This window comes from Takifugu flavidus, chromosome 12 (genome assembly GCF_003711565.1).
Source record: "Takifugu flavidus isolate HTHZ2018 chromosome 12, ASM371156v2, whole genome shotgun sequence".
NCBI lineage: Eukaryota > Metazoa > Chordata > Actinopteri > Tetraodontiformes > Tetraodontidae > Takifugu > Takifugu flavidus.
This window is the reverse complement of record NC_079531.1, coordinates 14,805,365-14,823,683: the sequence shown is the minus strand read 5'-3', so window position 1 is coordinate 14,823,683 and position 18,319 is coordinate 14,805,365. Positions and strand designations below refer to the sequence as shown.

At 46.3% G+C, this 18,319-nt stretch overlaps 4 protein-coding genes across 11 annotated transcripts; 2 read left to right on the top strand and 2 right to left on the bottom strand.

The window, feature by feature from the left end:
- LOC130535143 (alpha-2-macroglobulin-like) lies at positions 1-10,543 on the bottom strand. The gene is given in 38 exon segments (XM_057050024.1): positions 1-74; positions 307-348; positions 453-558; positions 631-699; positions 810-900; positions 979-1,091; positions 1,209-1,421; positions 1,503-1,690; positions 1,764-1,926; positions 2,078-2,152; positions 2,233-2,389; positions 2,464-2,539; positions 2,610-2,786; positions 2,889-2,972; positions 3,182-3,233; positions 3,322-3,443; positions 3,561-3,687; positions 3,774-3,999; positions 4,229-4,361; positions 4,457-4,547; positions 4,640-4,786; positions 4,952-5,101; positions 5,338-5,483; positions 5,568-5,631; positions 5,784-6,005; positions 6,219-6,389; positions 6,476-6,585; positions 6,656-6,751; positions 6,754-6,772; positions 7,091-7,202; positions 7,280-7,364; positions 7,436-7,601; positions 7,705-7,725; positions 7,979-8,031; positions 8,097-8,253; positions 8,328-8,508; positions 8,605-8,714; positions 10,499-10,543. Coding segments are annotated over 38 exon segments (4,350 nt in total). The 5' UTR covers positions 10,529-10,543; the 3' UTR covers positions 1-69.
- Positions 10,544-11,506: 963 nt separating this feature from the next.
- Positions 11,507-12,632, top strand: lyrm9 (LYR motif containing 9). 2 transcript variants are annotated; one of them, XM_057050100.1, is made up of 4 exons: positions 11,507-11,768; positions 12,121-12,259; positions 12,343-12,435; positions 12,496-12,632. In XM_057050100.1, exons 2-4 carry the CDS (start codon positions 12,134-12,136, stop codon positions 12,511-12,513), a joined length of 237 nt encoding a protein of 78 aa, XP_056906080.1. In that variant the 5' UTR covers positions 11,507-11,768; positions 12,121-12,133; the 3' UTR covers positions 12,514-12,632. The 2 variants fall into 2 exon arrangements, with proteins under 2 accessions (XP_056906080.1, XP_056906079.1); XM_057050099.1 differs by having other exon boundaries at positions 11,510-11,768; positions 12,118-12,259.
- Positions 12,633-12,758: 126 nt separating this feature from the next.
- On the bottom strand, positions 12,759-15,883 carry ift20 (intraflagellar transport 20 homolog (Chlamydomonas)). 6 transcript variants are annotated; one of them, XM_057050095.1, is made up of 5 exons: positions 15,796-15,883; positions 13,869-14,003; positions 13,696-13,781; positions 13,388-13,491; positions 12,759-13,308 (listed from the first exon to the last, which is right to left on the bottom strand). In XM_057050095.1, exons 2-5 carry the CDS (start codon positions 13,990-13,992, stop codon positions 13,227-13,229), a joined length of 396 nt encoding a protein of 131 aa, XP_056906075.1. In that variant the 5' UTR covers positions 13,993-14,003; positions 15,796-15,883; the 3' UTR covers positions 12,759-13,226. The 6 variants fall into 6 exon arrangements, with proteins under 6 accessions (XP_056906075.1, XP_056906071.1, XP_056906070.1 ...); XM_057050091.1 differs by lacking the exon at positions 15,796-15,883 and adding an exon at positions 14,609-14,747; XM_057050090.1 differs by lacking the exon at positions 15,796-15,883 and adding an exon at positions 14,605-14,729.
- tnfaip1 (tumor necrosis factor, alpha-induced protein 1 (endothelial)) lies at positions 14,947-18,318 on the top strand. Of its 2 annotated transcripts, XM_057050075.1 has the most exons (9): positions 14,953-15,136; positions 15,257-15,325; positions 15,850-15,896; positions 15,994-16,349; positions 16,636-16,805; positions 16,904-16,987; positions 17,100-17,152; positions 17,329-17,524; positions 17,611-18,318. In XM_057050075.1, exons 4-9 carry the CDS (start codon positions 16,103-16,105, stop codon positions 17,839-17,841), a joined length of 981 nt encoding a protein of 326 aa, XP_056906055.1. In that variant the 5' UTR covers positions 14,953-15,136; positions 15,257-15,325; positions 15,850-15,896; positions 15,994-16,102; the 3' UTR covers positions 17,842-18,318. The 2 variants fall into 2 exon arrangements, with proteins under 2 accessions (XP_056906054.1, XP_056906055.1); XM_057050074.1 differs by lacking the exon at positions 15,257-15,325 and having other exon boundaries at positions 14,947-15,136.
- Position 18,319: the final 1 nt, after the last annotated feature.

The following is an 18,319-nucleotide window of genomic DNA, read 5'->3' as shown; positions in this document are numbered from 1 at the left end:
TCGATGCACAACTTTACTTCAAAAAGCAAAACAAGAAAACCATCCAGAGAGATGATGCCACTTGATTATTTAGTCTGCAAACGAAAGGAAAATGTGTTAAATTTCACTCAAAACACACACTTTTCATACAAAGTGAATATGAGCTCACAATTTAGAATGAAATGTGTAACACAACAGGCACGAACCGCGACAGATGTCAAAGTTAAGATACGTTGAAAGGGTAAGATATGTTGAAAATTATGTCTGCTAATGTAATGAAAATGTTTGGTGTATTATATTTGCTGTATTATAACTCAATCAACTTACCTACATCACAGGTGACGACATATTCCGTCTCTGCCTGGTCACCTGATAAGAAACAGAAGAATTAGATTAACATAAAAAAATAATTCTAAGTTCAAATTTAAACCTAAACTCATGTGTCATGTCCGACGGAGCAGAAAAGGTCTTACTGGGCTGGTAGTAGTCGTAGATCTTGACCAAAGCTGGTTTCAGGTTCTGCACTGGGACCTCCTGGATCAGGGTTAAAGTGTGGTGGATCGGGGTGTCCTTCGGCAGCTGTTGGAGACAAGACTGAGGTTATCACATGATCTAACCTGGAGATCAACCGTCACAGCAGATCTTCCTGACCTCAGTGATGTAGATCAGAACTTGGCCCTCGTTCTCGTCAACGCGACCCACCAAGAGGGCTTGACGGAGCTGCATGGGGTCAATATAAGAATGTCAGCTTGATGGAGAATAAAGTTCTTTACCCTCAGACAGTTTTACTGAAGTATTAAATCCTCTTGAGCAGGGTGTACTTTACTCACATTCGCCACAGACTCGGGGTCGGGAACAAATCCAGACAGCATTGTAACCTCCAGGATGACCATGTTTGTGGTCTGTTGCTTGCCCCTGTATCTGTAACACATCCACAAACGCTATGCTCTAGTGGCGTTGTTGTAGTCTCGTTTGAAGCGGTAGCTGACCTTTACTCACAGGGACGAAAGCTTCAGCGTGACTCTGTTTTTCTGAGTCTGACACTCTGGTTTTGCCTCCACGAAGAAAATGTCAACGGTGGTAGGAGTTGGAATGTTGTAGTGAAGAGAAATCTGGGAAGATGTTAGGACGGATGTTATGTGGCAGGTCTACTGAGTCGAGCAGGTATGATCCGGTTCTGTGATTCTAAACATCTACAAGCTCTGGGTACTCATTTTGTGGACCAGTACCTGTATTGAAGCACACATTGAGCCCTCCACTTCCAGGTTGACTTTTCCTCCCAGGTCCTTCAGCAGCTTCTCGTGGTAGACCAGTTTGTTGTTCTGGTTCACATCAAATACCAGTTGACCACTGGGGCTATTGACCTTGACCGTGCTTGAACCCTTTGTGCTGTACACCAGAGAGGAGTAAAGGGCCAGAGCCTGAAGAGCGACCACCGTGTCCTACAACAACGACAGCCCAGTTATCCTCTATGGATGTGATTTTCTACGTCCCAGGAAGATCCCCATCTCCTCTGCTCATACCTGTGTAGAGGAGAAGCCTCCATAGTAGTTCTGCTGCATGGAGAGCCATCTGACGATGCGGCTGGCGTAGCCCAGGTCTTCGGTAGTAGGAGAACCACTGAGTTTGGCGAGCAGAACGTAGGAGCCGATCTCCACTGACAGAGAGCCATACCCCTCATCTGTGCTCTGGGACCAGTGGATTAAGCCCCCTACGCAGGTGACAGGTTCAAATGGGTCAACAGGACCAGACTGCAATGGTGCCCTTCAGGGCTTCTGACTCACCTTCCTGGGAGGAAACCGAATCCAAGTGCTGCAGGAGGAAATCACGAGTCTTCAAGTCTCCAGCCAGAGAGAAGACGTAGGCCATGAGAGCTGTCGTGTAGGTGTTGTTCAGGTTGTTGGTGGATTCTTTGAGGCACATCATGCTCCTGTGGACTGGAAGATCCTGCAAAATATACCGTGAAAATGTTTGGTTTTTTTTATTTCTGCGACCATTATCGATCTAAGTTATATAAAAATCTGTCTGTGTTTTCTTCTATTCCTGGACCGGTCAAGCTCTTTAGCTTCTGTCGACTTTAGCACCGTCGAGTACTTACAGTAGCCGACATGTTCATCTCCAGTAAGGCGGCCGTGATGTAAGCGCTGAGCGTCACTTCATCAGAAACTCCACCCTGAGGAGAGGAAGCACCAGTCAAACCATCAGCATCGCCCACATCCAGGGTTGGAATCTCGGGGCGGCCCATTAGATCACCTTCATCCTGTTGTTGAAGAGTTTTCCAGATTGCGCAAAACAGCCGTCTTCTTTCTGTCGGCCCAGCAGCCAGTTCTTGGACTCGTCCATCTTTGTCGGGTCGATGTAGATGAATGCCTTCGCTTTTTCAAAAGATCTCACCACGAAAGCGGTCAGCCTGCGAACAGATTATCATCAGCTCAGGAATCTAGACGTAGCGACCTGAGCAGCCTGACTAACGTTTCTTCTCACCAGGTGTTCCCGTCTCCGATTCCAAATGCGCTGTAAGATCCATCCCGGTGTTTGTAGTTCAGCTGCCTCTGATATCCTGGATAAATTAAGCGCACATTCAGATTAGGATGACAGACATATTCATCCTCCATGATCCGGCTCCTCACCGCTGGTCAGGAAGTGGATGGCCTTCTTTAAGATGTCATCTGTCAGCTGTTCTGTGCTTCTCAGGTACTGTAGGATATAGATGTTGGGGGCCAGGAGCGCCATGTTCTGCTCCCCGCATCCGTACGGCATCTTCAACAGTCCATCCAGGTTCTGCAGAGCCCGGCCCATGATGTCGCCTGCAGGACAGCCGGGTTGAAGTACGGCGAGCGCATTGAGCAAAATGAACCCGTCCGTCTAACGACGTGACAAAAACCATTTGAATGAAGTAATCTGATTACCCAGCACAGATACTAAAGCTCGGGCTGATCCATCGATCGCATTATCAGGAAGTTCTAGTTCGACTTCCTCTTTCAGCACCTCATCTGGAAATAAAACACACGCATGAAATCCCGTTTCAAAGGCAGAGATAGAAATATTTAGCATAGAGCAATGGTTCTGATGGCCTTTTAGTGCTCTATGGATAGAACAGTGGAGGGAGAAGGGGCCTTTTCTGATACCACAGGCTACCAGCAGGGGGCAGATAGGACGCAATGTCCATTTTTAGTGAAACCTGGATGTGAACTGGACTGACCGTTTGGACACAGCAGCCAGTTATTTATTTTTTTCATCTCCGTCCCTTCGGCCTGAAATTGAAATTAAAAAAAAACAAGGCATGACCTTCCCATCGCCATGACAACGTATCGCACATGCTGTCAGCTGATGGGGTTTTACCTTCACGATAAGCGACCGCGTGACCGTGTCGATGCGACCTCTCTCCGGCACGCTCACGATCTCGTTGTCACATGACGCGTGTGATGCTATGGCCTCGGCGCTCACAGTTACGTTCACAACGCCTGTAAAGGTGACGAAACACAATAGTTTTATGAGAAATTCAACTGTCTGAGAGCTGTTGATGTGGATCATTTTAACATTGTCATATAGATCAGTCTAACGTTTTTCGATGGCCTTACCCAACACTGAGGGCACCATGGTCCAGCTCAGGGTTTTGCGTTCGCTGCCACACAGACAGGAAGTGTACTCGTTTCCGGACAGAGGTGTGAGGGTATATTCATCCGATGGGGCTGCTTTCACGCTGACCTGTTGAAGACACGGCTCAAAATATTTACGAAAAATATATAAAAACACAACTACAATCCAGAGAAGATGAGCGTGGCATCGCGCACCATCATGCAAGTGGACTGGTAGTTGAAGACGGTTGCCTTCAGTTCAAACTGCTCGCCGCGGATGATGGAGTACGGCAGGCTGAGCTCCAGGAAGAAGGGCTGGAACACAGTGATCTCGTTCTGGGGAGCTAGGCCGAAACCCTGAGGGGACAAGCAGAACGCCTCCGTCTTCCAGGTGGTGATGGTGTCTGGGACAGTGAGGGGCAAATCCGTCTGTGCAGAGTCTCTGGAGGTAGCAACACACAGATTCAGCTAATCTTCAATCACGCAAAAGGAGTTTCCCATGGTGGCTTAATCAGATTATACTTTGCTCAGGTGTCAGAGGATTCAGTTACATCTCACCGAGCCCCTAGTGGACATGGTAGGAATTATAGCATTAGCGTCAATATGGCTAGCCACTAGAAGGCGGGGTTTTGGGGACATTTTTATGGAAGCTGAGTAGATCAGAACCTCACCCGACTTCAGCCAGTTTCCACACCCAGGTTTCTGGGAAGAAAGTGCGGACGGTTTTGATTACGCCTCTTCCTGGTGCCGCAGCCATACCGGTTTCCGCCATGGCCATGACACGTGGTGCTGAAAAGCGGTATACTGAAGAAACACCACAACAAGAGTCATTGCCAAAATTTCAGTAATGTACAACTTTCGCATCATTCGTTTTACAAGAGGGGGAAATAACAGCTCACACATCAAGCCACGATGGTACTCCAACCCTTTGAATTTCACACATGATGGCATCTTGATTAGCAAGTTTGTGGCAACCTTCAGACCTAAACTCTGGTAAGCACAGGCAAAAGGAAGTCATGATGAGTTAGAGTTTGCTTTTTAGTGAATATACCACAGTGTTGAAAGAACGAGACAGCATTTACCTGAAAAACTGAATGAGCGTCATTTGCCTCACCATGAGGTGGAACGGGCAATATATATCTTTTTTGCCTCACGTGTAAACACGGTTCAGAGTCCTCAATTTCATATGGGATACCAGAAACTGTACTCACAGGCAGCAAGTTAAATATCTGAAAATGAAAATGGAAGCTGAAGCTGGAGATGAACCCTGGCTAAAGCATCTTCACACAACAGAACAAATATCCCTATGAAGAACCACCTTCTAGCTGGTCGGACTGGGCTTCTCCAAGAACCTTAACAAATGTGTCCTGATTAAATTTGGTCCTGGCATTTACCATGTCAGCGGTCATGGTCTCCCCGGGCTCTAGGATGAGGACGCTCTGGTCAATGGCGCTCACGCCACACAGAGAGTTTGGAAGAGCCTTCACCTTCATGTTGACTTCCTCTCCCGGGACAGCGGAGGTCGGGGAAAACTCCACAGACACCTAACACACAGAGTAGAAGTTTAAAGGAACACACTGTTTCTAACACAAGTAATGAGGCGACAATTTAAATTAAAAGTCCAGCGTGTGAGATTTGGCTCCATCTGGCTAAGAGGTTACAGATCACAAGGACTGAATAACCTGGAATCCACCTCCTCGGCCCTCCTGGAACCTTTTTAATCCAAACAGCAGCCGTTTCGTATGACAGTGTGTTAGCTTGGGCTCGTACGGCCACTGACCTTGTTAAGGAAGCATTTGGTCACGGTGAAATCGGCCTTGTGGGCAATCACGTTCTCGCTCGGGAGGATGACGTACGCCATGACCTGCAGGGCCGGTGAAAACTCTGGAGACATTTTCACACTGAAGGATATGCTGCCCTCCGTCACTGAAAGAGAAACGGAACGTTGATGTCGGAAAAGCAAAGCACTCAGACTTCCAAAAGACGCTATGAAAAACTGGGGTGGCCTACCGGGATCTTTCAGAATCTCCACCATTTGAAGTCCCTGAGTGATGATCATTCCTCTTGACATAATCTGGGAGAATTTGTCACAACACAGTTGATCGCGATAATCTGAGGAATTTGACCTTTTGTACAGTGTTAGCATTACAGTTAGCACTTGTGTTGAGGGGCATTTTTCTTTGAATTCTGGGTAAATGTTTCTAAAGCGCCCCAGTCGCTGCTCACCAAATATATCACATCCACATTTCCTGCAGTTTCTCCCACGAAGTTGTATTTGATGGAGATGGTCTCCTCTCCATCACACGAAAGAGCTTCCTCCTTTTTGTTCACGACCAAGGAGCTGACAGATTTGGAAAAAGGCAAAGGCGGCTGGAACACGGACACTGTGTGGTGGGCGCTGTCAAAGAATGGTTCCAGGAAGTTACGGTCTTGTCGTACTTCTGAGGCCTGATTGGACGGAAGGTGCTTTTAGAGTTTGTCAAATATGTTTCATGTTTTTATAAATGATTCTATTCTTAAACGTTATATTGATGTCCTCTGTTACTGATTCCATTTCTGGCGTTCTGACCAGCAACTTAACATAAACCCGACTCCCAGTGGCCCCTTGTGTGACGTCACTGGGGCCCGGTGATGTGTGATTGGCCACATTCAGTCACCTACCTTGAGTCTGATGTCCTCTCCATTGAACAGTGCTGTGTTTAATGAGAAAGTGGCAATTCCCTCGGCATCTGTGGTGAGGTTCAGTAGCACCCAGTCCTGCCAGCCTTTAGCGTTCAGTAACTGGATCTCCATGTTAGGGACGGGCGTATCGTTGTGGTGAACCGCTTTAATCTGCCGGAAATGAGAAAAGGGGCATCCCATAAAATCACCAAGGCTTCTAGACTCTGACGGCCTTGAAAACCATCTCTTACGCCCACCTTCCCCTCCAAAGTGGATTCCTCATTGTAAATCTTGGGTGTTTCAACAAAGATCAACTTCCCAATTATGTAAGAGAGCTCCACAACTTTCTCCGCTGGAAGTGAAGTTCCTGTGAGGAAAAGCAGCCGAGTTACAGCAACACAACATCCTGAACGAGCAGTAAGACTGGCAAAACTTGCCTGTCCCCTCCTCCTCCACGCTGGCTGTGATGTGGAGGGAAGGGTCAAACGCCATAGCTTCTATTTTGGTGAAAAACGACATTTTGGGGTTGAATTGGCACAGCCGGTCTTGTCCGTCTGGATAGCAAAAAACAAAATTGGAGAGTTGCTGAAAGTTTCCCGACAGATTTCTGATTATTGATCACGCTGAAGCCTTTTTGCTGATGATTTTATAAAGCTAAAATTGATGAAAATGCATTTTAGTTCTTAAAAGCCCAGCGTGCGTGCGGTTTGTCGCCGCCTAGTGACGCCATAAAATGTTTGTGTGGGTTTTTTTTAAACTGAATTGATCTCTGAATCTTGATTTCACTCCTCTGCTGTGACCACTTCCGCTCATCTTTCGGCGGAGGTGTTACATTTTTCGATGGCTCAGAACCAGAGTTAATAACACTACACCTGTTTGGCCTCTTTGAAACACAGGACTGGGATCTGATCGGTCAAATAGCTCCTCGGTCTCCGGCAAATCTCGATGTTCACCATCCCCGGCACAGGTTGTCCATACGTGTATCTGTTTGGATCAAAGATTCTAAGGGTAAGAGAGTGGCTGGTAATGCCTAAAAACACAAAGTGGATACAAGAACTTACTTTGCACAGACGTCCATTTCCAGTTCCTCTTTTCCAACGCTTACCTCGTTGGGCACTTGGAGGCTCACCTTAAATTTTGGGAGGACTGAGGGACAGATGAGTTTTGGTTTATGGGTGGGTGGGGGGTGGTGCCAAATGAAAAGCTCTGCAACTCACCATATTTTTCCACCTTAAATCTCTTGTTTACTTGGTTTCCCTTCATCCAAACTGAAATGGTATACCATCCCTCGCGGACCTCAGAGTTGAGGGAATAGGACAGCTGCAGTATTGCCCCGTTGGACGTGGCGTTCAGCCACTGCCCGATCCGGTTTTGTTGAGGGTCCTGAGTGAAATCAACGAGGGAAAAAATTGCAGGAATCTGGAATCTACTTCCAGAACTTACGGGGATGCAGAACAATTAGTGTGAGAATTTCCGTTTTCCTTACCAGAAGTTCGATGACATCGTACTGGAAGAGAGGAAAATAGAGATAAATGTGAAATTTTCCTCATAATCACAACTATGACTGGATACTTTGACCCTTCATCTGTGCCAGCTGTTTGCACACATGGATCAAACTGGTATCAGAGGTCAAAGGACACAACCTACGCTTTGTTTGGTTTGCCTGATTTCGCTCCTGCAGCTGGACGTTTGTATGGTTTCCACACATCATTACCTAACCCATGTGTGTACTGGTTCAGAAACACCCCCAGGGAACTCACCAGCCCTTTTGCAGGTCTCAGCTTGGTGTCCAGCGTGACGACTCTGAAATGAACTGAGAGGCGAGAAAAACGGGATTAAGCGGATTCTTTCACACAGCCGACCGACCGGTCAGGTTACCTGTTTGACCAGGCAGGTAGATGGGCTTGTCTGTTTGGACGAAGGACTTCAATGGGTAGTATTTGATCAGGATTTTTCGTGATTCCGTCAAGGAAAACTGCGCTCCGCGTACAGTGACGATGAGATTGTGGACCTTAGATTCCGACATCTCCGGAGCCTGTGGAAGAAACATGGAAACATCAGAACTGACGATGACCAGAGAACCAATCATGCAAGCTGGACGTTGAGGACCTGGAAGTTTGTGCATTGGTGGAATTGTTTGTCTGAAACTCTCTCAAAGATGACCATTTTGTTGTCGTTGTAGGTGAGAATGGCGGTCATGGCCAAAGACTCGTTGGGCTGCAAGAGACTAGCGCACAGCCTGCTCGTCGATCCAACTTCGATGACGGCGGGAATGGTCACCATGAACTGTCTGCAGCCACAGAAACATACAAGCGTGACGGTTATCTCACCACCGACTGAGCACCAAATCTGATGGGCGTAAGAAACCTGGAGCAGGGAAACTCACGGTCCGGCGGCCACGCCATCGAAGAAGACCCAGTTGAGGCAAAGGAGCAGCGTCCACGCGCAAGTACGACCTCCCGGCAGAGCCATGGCTGACTGACTGACAGAGATGATCTGCGGAGTCCATTAAATAGTCTTTAGAGCCCTGCCCCAGTCTCTCTCTCTCTCTGTCACTCTCTGTCTCTCTGTCAGTGACATCAGACCTGTGACATTCCTGCGTTTAAAGTCTGCTCATTATTGGCAGCATGTAAAATTTGAGTGGGTGCAGGTTTCTATCTGTCTGTTAGTCTGTCTGCACACTAACAGAATAATGTCCTCAACTAGCCAGCGTGCTAACTTGCCGTCTGGGTTTAGTAGCTGGTGGTCTTTTAATGCCCGCCAAATAACGCCAACGAAGCATGTATAACCTCATATATAACGTTCCTACAGTTGCTGAGCACAAATTTTTCAGACAAACAATTCCACCAATGCACAAACTTCCAGGTCCTCAACATCCAGCTTGCATGATTGGTTCTCTGGTCATCGTCAGTTCTGATGTTTCCATGTTTCTTCCACAGGCTCCGGAGATGTCGAAATCCAAGGTCCACAATCTCATCGTCACTGTACGCGGAGCGCAGTTTTCCTTGACGGAATCACGAAAAATCCTGATCAAATACTACCCATTGAAGTCCTTCGTCCAAACAGACAAGCCCATCTACCTGCCTGGTCAAACAGGTAACCTGACCGGTCGGTCGGCTGTGTGAAAGAATCCGCTTAATCCCGTTTTTCTCGCCTCTCAGTTCATTTCAGAGTCGTCACGCTGGACACCAAGCTGAGACCTGCAAAAGGGCTGGTGAGTTCCCTGGGGGTGTTTCTGAACCAGTACACACATGGGTTAGGTAATGATGTGTGGAAACCATACAAACGTCCAGCTGCAGGAGCGAAATCAGGCAAACCAAACAAAGCGTTGGTTGTGTCCTTTGACCTCTGATACCAGTTTGATCCATGTGTGCAAACAGCTGGCACAGATGAAGGGTCAAAGTATCCAGTCATAGTTGTGATTATGAGGAAAATTTCACATTTATCTCTATTTTCCTCTCTTCCAGTACGATGTCATCGAACTTCTGGTAAGGAAAACGGAAATTCTCACACTAATTGTTCTGCATCCCCGTAAGTTCTGGAAGTAGATTCCAGATTCCTGCAATTTTTTCCCTCGTTGATTTCACTCAGACCCTCAACAAAACCGGATCGGGCAGTGGCTGAACGCCACGTCCAACGGGGCAATACTGCAGCTGTCCTATTCCCTCAACTCTGAGGTCCGCGAGGGATGGTATACCATTTCAGTTTGGATGAAGGGAAACCAAGTAAACAAGAGATTTAAGGTGGAAAAATATGGTGAGTTGCAGAGCTTTTCATTTGGCACCACCCCCCCCCCACCCATAAACCAAAACTCATCTGTCCCTCAGTCCTCCCAAAATTTAAGGTGAGCCTCCAAGTGCCCAACGAGGTAAGCGTTGGAAAAGAGGAACTGGAAATGGACGTCTGTGCAAAGTAAGTTCTTGTATCCACTTTGTGTTTTTAGGCATTACCAGCCACTCTCTTACCCTTAGAATCTTTGATCCAAACAGATACACGTATGGACAACCTGTGCCGGGGATGGTGAACATCGAGATTTGCCGGAGACCGAGGAGCTATTTGACCGATCAGATCCCAGGCCTGTGTTTCAAAGAGGCCAAACAGGTGTAGTGTTATTAACTCTGGTTCTGAGCCATCGAAAAATGTAACACCTCCGCCGAAAGATGAGCGGAAGTGGTCACAGCAGAGGAGTGAAATCAAGATTCAGAGATCAATTCAGTTTAAAAAAAACCCACACAAAAAAACCATACAATTCTGTCTAAAGAAAAGAAAGACATGCTCACACAGGGCCTTGCAGTGAGCTGCAGACTCATTTAGGGGTGAACCCTGCCGTCACCCATATATAGCTGGGAGAGGCTCCAGCACCCTCCCTGGGGGCCCCTAAAGACATATAGTGGTCAAGAAAAAAAGAAAAGAGCAAATATTGCATTGTCATGTGTATGTAGACTCTAACACTGTCCCACTGCTGATGGTTTTTTCTGTATCTGCAGAGGAGAATGGCAGAATGATCCTCAAATCCAGGCGTTCTGAGCTTGTGACATCGTGCAACAGAAGAGGCTGTCATCGCTGCCAAAGATTTTAAACTAGAGCAATTTTAACATGGTTTTGAACATGATTTGTGTGAACGTTGTAGTTTTATTGCGTGTATGTATCTGTAGCTGTATGTTATGTTGTTTCTTTGACAGTAACTTTGATAGTGAATGCACTGTGTTGGCCAGGTCTCCCTTGGAAAAGCAATTTTTAACCTCAGTGGGCGATTCCTGGCTAAATAAAAAATAAAAATAAAAAAGTCCTTAGTTATTAAAGGTTGAATTGAAAGTTAGTGCAAGGTTTTTTTTTCTTTTCCTTTATTTTTTAAAAATCAATTTAAAAATCAAAACATTTCAATCAATCATTTTTTTAATTGCAGTTTGATGACAGACTAGTAAACAAACTGCAAGACAACATAATAAACACAATAAAGGGTTGAACTGTTCTCGGAATAACACTGGTCTCTGCTGTTAGTCGTTGGTGTAGTTTGCATTTCAGGCCGCAGGGGGCGACACTGCGGTACCAGTCCGTAGGGGTCAAAACTGCTGTATTAGGCCGTAAGGGGCGAAACTGCGGTATCAGGTACTGGTCAAAACTGCGGTATTAGGCCGTAAGGGGCGAAACTGCGGTATCAGGTCGTACGGGTCAAAACTGCGGTATTAGGCCGTAAGGGGCGAAACTGCGGTATCAAGTCGTAGGGGGCAAAACTGCGGTATAAGGCCATAAGGGGCGACACTGCGGTATCAGGCCGCAGGGGGCGCCATTGTCCCAAACGCATGATAACAACACACGAAGAAGAATGAGCGCTGCTATAATGTGACGGCAGCCAAGAGATTTTTGAAATCAAGTGAACTTTTTGAATCTCCTGGAATCTACTAGATCGTTAAAGAGGATTTAAGAGAAAATAAGTGATAAGGCGGAACAGAAGGTGGCAGTAATGCAACTTTCCGGATGACAACCTGCCGTTAAAACGCACAGAAGAAGACGTTTCTCCTCGAAGCCTCCTTACAATTAACGTCTGACGTAAGTTAACGACACCTTTTAATCGCGTCCTTAATTTTAACATTTCTTCCCGTCTCGTGTTTAATGAGCATTTGCGTGAGATTATGGGGTGCTAAATAAATCAATAGCGCAGATTTGAAAAGGGCTCTGTGGTAAGAAAGTTCAAATAAATCCCGTACTTAAAATTGACGTCTGAAATAATAAATAGTAATGTATTACTTTCCATATTGTTGGAGGTTGAAAATGCGATTTGCACAGTGTGTGTACAAATAAAAAATATCTGCAGAGGCATGCAGATGTCACTGATTAGTAAAAATATGGAGTCTAGCACGTTTTTCCACATGATGTCCCCCTTCCCCCCCCCCATCAGCAGCCTAAGGGGAGGAATGTCACCTTTAGTTGGGGCCGAGTTGATCCAGACTCCTGTGCAGCTCTACCGATACCTCCTCCGATGCTGCAGGCTGCTGCCCACCCCAGCTGTGCAGCAGCATTACCGTCACGCCATAAGACAGGTGAGATGCTCCAGCACAGAGAGCCTGTGGACCGATGCTGTGTAAACACACACAACCCAACAGCAACTTTGTCTGGGTTCCAGAGTTACAACAGCCACTCGGATGAAGACGACCCTGAGAGGATACACATGATAATCCAGAGAGCCATCGTGGATGCGGACTGGATTCTTGATAAAGTAAGATGTGGAATCACTTTCCAGGTGACCTGAGTTGTTTTTAAAATCTCTGATTTACAGTACGCAAAGAAGAAATGAGGCCTCGTTTTTCAGAGCGGCACCTGGGGAGATCGGTGGGATTCTGTCAGTCTGCAAATATTTATTATTTTAGATGTAGTTGATCTTTTATGGCTCACTAATAAATTATGTATCAATAATCATGTTGGGTTTTCTTTTAAAATGTCAATATCATTAACATCTACCTCTAAAATCCAGCAAAAAGCAAATGCTCGGACAAAAAATACCTCAAAACTATAGTGAAATAATGAGTAAAAACCCCCACATTGGATTTATGTAAAGCAAGAAGATATTTGAATCCTGCAATATATTTATTCAAGTATAAAATTCATCCATGAAGGAGGATAATGAGTAAACATGATCGGAACTGTTTGCACCAGAAAAAAGGCAAAAATAAGATTTAAACTTTAAAAACAACCATCAACACACATGCATTAACTCATTTAAATGTAAATATTAAAACCAGATTTACAGAGTACTTCTGTATAAATAATTGTTATAAATAAGGATTTTTCTGTGTAAAATAGTTCCAACTTGGGTCAAGATTATTGACGATACTGAGATCTTTGGTGTGAAATGATCAACACACACTCGCTGAGCCACACGCAGGCATCGGTGTGTCAAAGGTCAACACTTGCTTCAGTGGAAACGGCATCTGAGCCGTTCCACGGGACAAGCGGGGCGGCGAGAGAGGCACTCGGGAGGTCAGGTGGCAGACGCCTCAGGGACGTCCTTCACTTCTGGAGAACAAACTGGTCGATGAACTCGTTCTGCTCCGGCTCCACTTTGCGCAGAGCTTCATACTCGATGCGATAGCTGAAACACACAGCGCAGGTCTCACCCGACGATCCGCGGTCGAGTTTGAACGGCGATATCGCATACAAACAGTGTTTACCGCTCGTGCTGCAGCTTTTTTTCAGCAATAAGAGTTTGAAGTTGCTGCTGTTGAGCCTCCCGTTGCTTCGCCACCGTCTTCAGCAGGTTTCGGGCTCCGATTGCCTGGATGGAAATGAAGGAAAACGGTGGCTTATTTAGTAATATAAGTAACAAACCGCACAAGCCTCCAAAGTCACAGCAGTCGGTTAAAAAAAGAGTTGCATGGGGTGCTGAATGGGTTCCCAAAAGTCCAAAAACAGTTTGAAAAGAGCCTTTATATTGTGAGCGCGACAGGAACATGATGATCTCTGCAGGCAGTCTTCAAACCTTCATCTTTTCTGTCTCCACTTCTTTGGTCATCTCATCCTTCACCTCAATTAGACCCTCCACTATTTTCTGATACTGGCTAATTTCTGCAAGGGAGAGCAGATATCTGTGATTCTGAAGGATCCCACATGTTCAGCGGTGCAGAAAATGGCTATAATTTATTCAGCACGCACTGTTGACAAACTCTTTACACTCATCCTTCAGGTCTGAGCTTTCCTGTTGGAGATCAGGTTGTAGGACCCTCGGCTGACTGCGTTTATGAAGATGTGAGCCCTCCTCTGATGGGGCTTCATCCATGGTCACAGGTCCTGCACAAAACAGGATTAATAAAGAGAAACGGGACTTGCAACTGCAACTTTGATGCTCTTTTTGGAATGGAAAAACACGTCTACTCTCAAATGACAGCTCGTGACGTCATTGCTCAACAGAAACAGTCTGGTGAACTTTGACCTCAGCCTGGAGCTCGCCATATGGTACGATGGATCACTTTAAAACACAACGTTATCGACTCCAGCCTCCAGTATCTGGAATTTCTGTTCACACAAACAGCTATGGCTAAATGTCCATATCGATGTAAGGTTTCTTTACCATCTTTATAGTCCCAATTGCTTAGGTTATACATAACATGGCGCTTTACGATGATTCAACTAGAACCAGTCAAAAAAACAAAAAAAAACACACGATACACAAGTATAAATGCATACGTATGTTTGGTTTCAGTGCTGTGGAAACATTTTCCAGTCTACTTTGACCTATTGTTGACTATTGAATCAATGAAACTCAGCTAGCTAGGTAGCTTAGCTCCATTAGCTTCTGTTCCACAAGCTCATTCAATATCACTTTTTAAACACGCTCATTGCTTTGGAACGACTTAACAGCAAGCAAAGATTGTATTCAGACGGGTCAGACCTACTTCCAGAACACTCAACGGTTCGGGTTTACCCATTCGAACGGACCTCGCCGTTAACGAAGGTCCTGTGCTGTCTGACTATGTGGCAGAACCCATCATCCCAGGCCCCGCCCCTCGTCCAGTTGCTAGGGAAACCAAACACCCGGAAGTGTATTACAAGATAGTTTATTTTTATTGTTAGTATTGGTAGTAGTTCTTGTTAATGGCTTGCGAGAATGTCTAAATAAAACCATTCTGTCTGAATCAAATTGATTCTATTGAAATGCTTTGATATTATACTCCGACGTGGTCAGTGCCTTCAGTTTCTATTCCTGTCCGCTAGGGGCGCCGCTGTGTTCTGTTTGTAACATGTTGGAACCTTTTAGAAGAACAAGTAAAAGGAGAAAGTTTGAGGTTGTGATTTTAGCGAAACAGTTTTATACTCGTCTAAATTATTGTCTGACTAGTACAATATCAAGATAAGCAGATAGTTATACGGCCACGAGTGGGATTTGTTAATGTGGAGTTTTTTTTCCGTGTATGGAGAGTTCGGTGAGTAAACCGTAGAGGTCCATAAACCAATGCCTGCTTAGCTGGTTGGTGTAGCCAGGGAACGCAGCATGACGTATTCCATTGAAAATGTAATTATTTTAATTTGGCGTTACTTTATAGAGCTGCATCTTTGCCATCCGCGAGGGATAAAAGACGTTCGAGATTTGATTTTGCGTCGCCACCATTTCGGTGTGTTTTTCGCCGTTGTAATCAGTTCAGTTTAAGTCCTGTTTTTACCTTGTGTGTCTGGTATGAAGCTATTCGGTATTAACAAAACACGCACCGAAGAAGCAATACACGCTGGAAACTACTTTTACGACTTTTAATAGTTTCCAGCTTTTCTGTAAAGCCTTAAGCCCTCGAAAGTGGTGCTGTAAAACTATGGTTGGAAGCTAGTTCGCTTCTTTTTAACATGGCGTTTAGCCCACGTTTATAAATACCTCCCTACATACAGTAATAGCCATAAAAGAATAGGAAATTAAAAATTCTTGAGATTAAAGTTTACCATTCAACACAAAGCTGCAAAAAAACACAAATACGTTCGAGTAGACTCACAATGTTGTCATGATAGTCTTTATAGCTCACAAATGATTTACATACTTCCCTTCTTTGACAATTAGTGGCGTTGTGCGAGGCAAATGTGCACGGTGGTAATTTACCTATAAAATCGTTTTTTCTTATCTGCCCTCTCCCTGCTCGTGTTTCTTGCCCAGCCACATTCCAGATAATGGGAAGGGGAACTGAGGAAAAGAGAAGTCGGGTGAGTGATTTCCACGCCACGCTGCGATCCTGCCTTCGACCACTGGGTGTCGTGTTTTAGCCCGTTGCTGCTGTGGATTAAAGAGCTGTGATTTCAGGAATGATCTGGAGCAGTGAGAGGTTGTGGAGTCCTCATCAGTAGCTGTCACCACGGCGGGGGACCCTCGGACCTCCGTCTGCAGGGTGGTCATCTACCTCCAGAGGGACATGTCCGAGGACAGCTCCCTGCCCCAGCATCATGTTCAGTCCTTCTGTACCCGCCCGCCCCCTCCGCTGTCCTGTCCCAAGACCAAGATTTGCAGTTATCGTGGCGCGATGGGCCTGGGCAACAAGTACGTCAGGCTCAACGTCGGGGGAAACCTGTTTTACACCACACTGCAAGTTCTGACCAGAGAAAACTCCCTGCTGAAAGCCATGTTCAGCGGAAAGAAGGAGGTTTTCACCGATAAAGAGGGTACGTTTTCTCTGTAATGATTGAATCTGTTAAGGTGGCATCATTGATTTAACAGCTGTAGGGAATGATGCTTGTCATATTATGTTGAGGTTCTAAATACCAGAACTGGAAATGTTGATTTAAACCACGTTATTATCAACATGCATATCCAAAAATAATTCCCAGTAAAGAAAGCAGGAGATTCCATGAAGCTGCCAGTCTGTGTCTAAGTCATTACAAAATCGCAGTTTGAACCCATTTAGGCTAATATAAGGGTATACACGGTGCTCATCTTGTGCCTGTCCAGGCTGGATCCTGATCGACCGCAGTGGGAAACACTTTGGAAGCATCCTGTGTTACCTTCGGGACGGCAATCTCAATTTACCCAAAGGTCGGCAGGCTGTCCAGGAGCTTCTGGCTGAAGCCAAGTATTACTTCATCCAAGGCCTAATGGAACTCTGTCACAACAACCTGCAGGTCAGACACGTAGCGTTCACGGCAACCCCTTCAAATTCCGGATTTTCTTAGTAGAGTGTTGAATGTTGTCTTTAACTTTGTTGGTCTGGGACTGCCAGGGCAACAAAGAGCAGCCCCTGTGCGAGATACCTGTGGTCACTTCCGTGAAAGAGGAAGAGCGGCTCATCCAGACGTCTTCTAAGGCAAGCTCAAATTTGGGAGTTTTAAAACCACGTGTGGAGGAAACAACACCTACGGGAATCATTTAGACTTTTCCAGCACTGCTAAAACTTCTCTGTTGTGTGTCATCTTCAGCCCGTGGTGAAGCTGGTGTACAACAGAAGCAATAACAAGTACTCCTACACCAGGTACCAAATGTGCCCCCAGCAGCTGCTGCTACCTTCATTACACAGATGATAGATTTCTTTCCTTCTGCAATTGACCAAATAGTTTCTAATAAAGTCATGAGCCAGGGGCCACAGAGCGACGTGAACAATGCAGCACTTCTTCTTCTTCTTCTTCATCACTTCTCTACTTTCCTCAGTAACTCGGACGACCACCTGCTGAAGAACATCGAGCTCTTCGACAGGCTGTCGCTCAGCTTCAACAGCCGCGTCCTCTTCATCAAAGACGTGATCGGCGACGAGATCTGCTGCTGGTCGTTCTACGGCCAAGGCCGCAAGCTGGCCGAGGTCTGCTGCACCTCCATCGTGTACGCCACAGAGAAGAAGCAGACCAAGGTAAGACGGACACAAAGAAAGCAGATCAAAGCACCGGCGCTGCAACCTGCCGCACGCTGACAGTCTGCCATCTGCTCCTCCCTCAGGTGGAGTTTCCTGAAGCCCGGATCTACGAGGAGACTCTCAACACCTTGCTTTATGAGACCCTGCCGCTGCCAGACAACTCCCTGCTGGAGGCCACGCGCCGCAGCTACACAAACTGCGGCTCTCACAGCGAAGAGGAGGAGGCGCCCGGAGGACCGGAGCCCCGCGAGCGCGTCCGCCGGATCCACGTGAAGAGATACAGCACGTACGACGACCGACCGCTGGGCCACTGAAAGCACAGCTTCGGCGGGGAGCATTCGGACTCAACCGCCACCTGTTTTTAACTCTTGAGATCTTAGGATGACTCGTGTTTAGGGCAGATTTCATACTGATTTCTCTATTTTTCCTTTGAACCACTTGTGTCGTCGAAGACGTTCGAACCCTTCTGCCGAGCCCCGGACGTGTCTCGGTGCACTTCCTGAAGCCCTTTTCCATCACTCTGAAGTGCTCCTCCCCCTGATTGGACAAATGCGACCCGCCGTTTAACAGAAAGGAGCTCGACTACGCCAGCGCCGCTGTAGCCATGGCAACGACGGCGGCGGGTCTGCATTTGTTTTGGCTGTGAAGCGCCGGTACTGGACACGATGGAGAGCTGCGATCATGTCGAGAGTTTCGGGTCCAACAGCATGTGTTTTTGATGCGTGTCTCTTTTATAAATTGGATGTGTTCATTAGCCACAGTGACGAGCATTAAACATTACATACACACGAC

Coding starts and splice junctions, on each gene's coding strand:
- lyrm9 (XM_057050100.1), top strand. CDS start 12,134: ATGTCACCTTTAGTTGGGGCCGAGTTGATCCAGACTCCTGTGCAGCTC. Junction 12,260..12,342: donor ACCGTCACGCCATAAGACAG/GTGAGATGCTCC, acceptor TCTGGGTTCCAG/AGTTACAACAGCCACTCGGA.
- ift20 (XM_057050090.1), bottom strand. CDS start 14,641: ATGGGTAAACCCGAACCGTTGAGTGTTCTGGAAGTAG. Junction 14,004..14,604: donor GTTGAGTGTTCTGGAAGTAG/GTCTGACCCGTC, acceptor TGTTTTGTGCAG/GACCTGTGACCATGGATGAA. Junction 13,309..13,387: donor AAAAAGCTGCAGCACGAGCG/GTAAACACTGTT, acceptor TGTGTGTTTCAG/CTATCGCATCGAGTATGAAG.
- tnfaip1 (XM_057050074.1), top strand. CDS start 16,103: ATGTCCGAGGACAGCTCCCTGCCCCAGCATCATGTTCAGTCCTTCTGT. Junction 16,350..16,635: donor GGTTTTCACCGATAAAGAGG/GTACGTTTTCTC, acceptor GTGCCTGTCCAG/GCTGGATCCTGATCGACCGC. Junction 17,525..17,610: donor CAGAGAAGAAGCAGACCAAG/GTAAGACGGACA, acceptor CTCCTCCCTCAG/GTGGAGTTTCCTGAAGCCCG.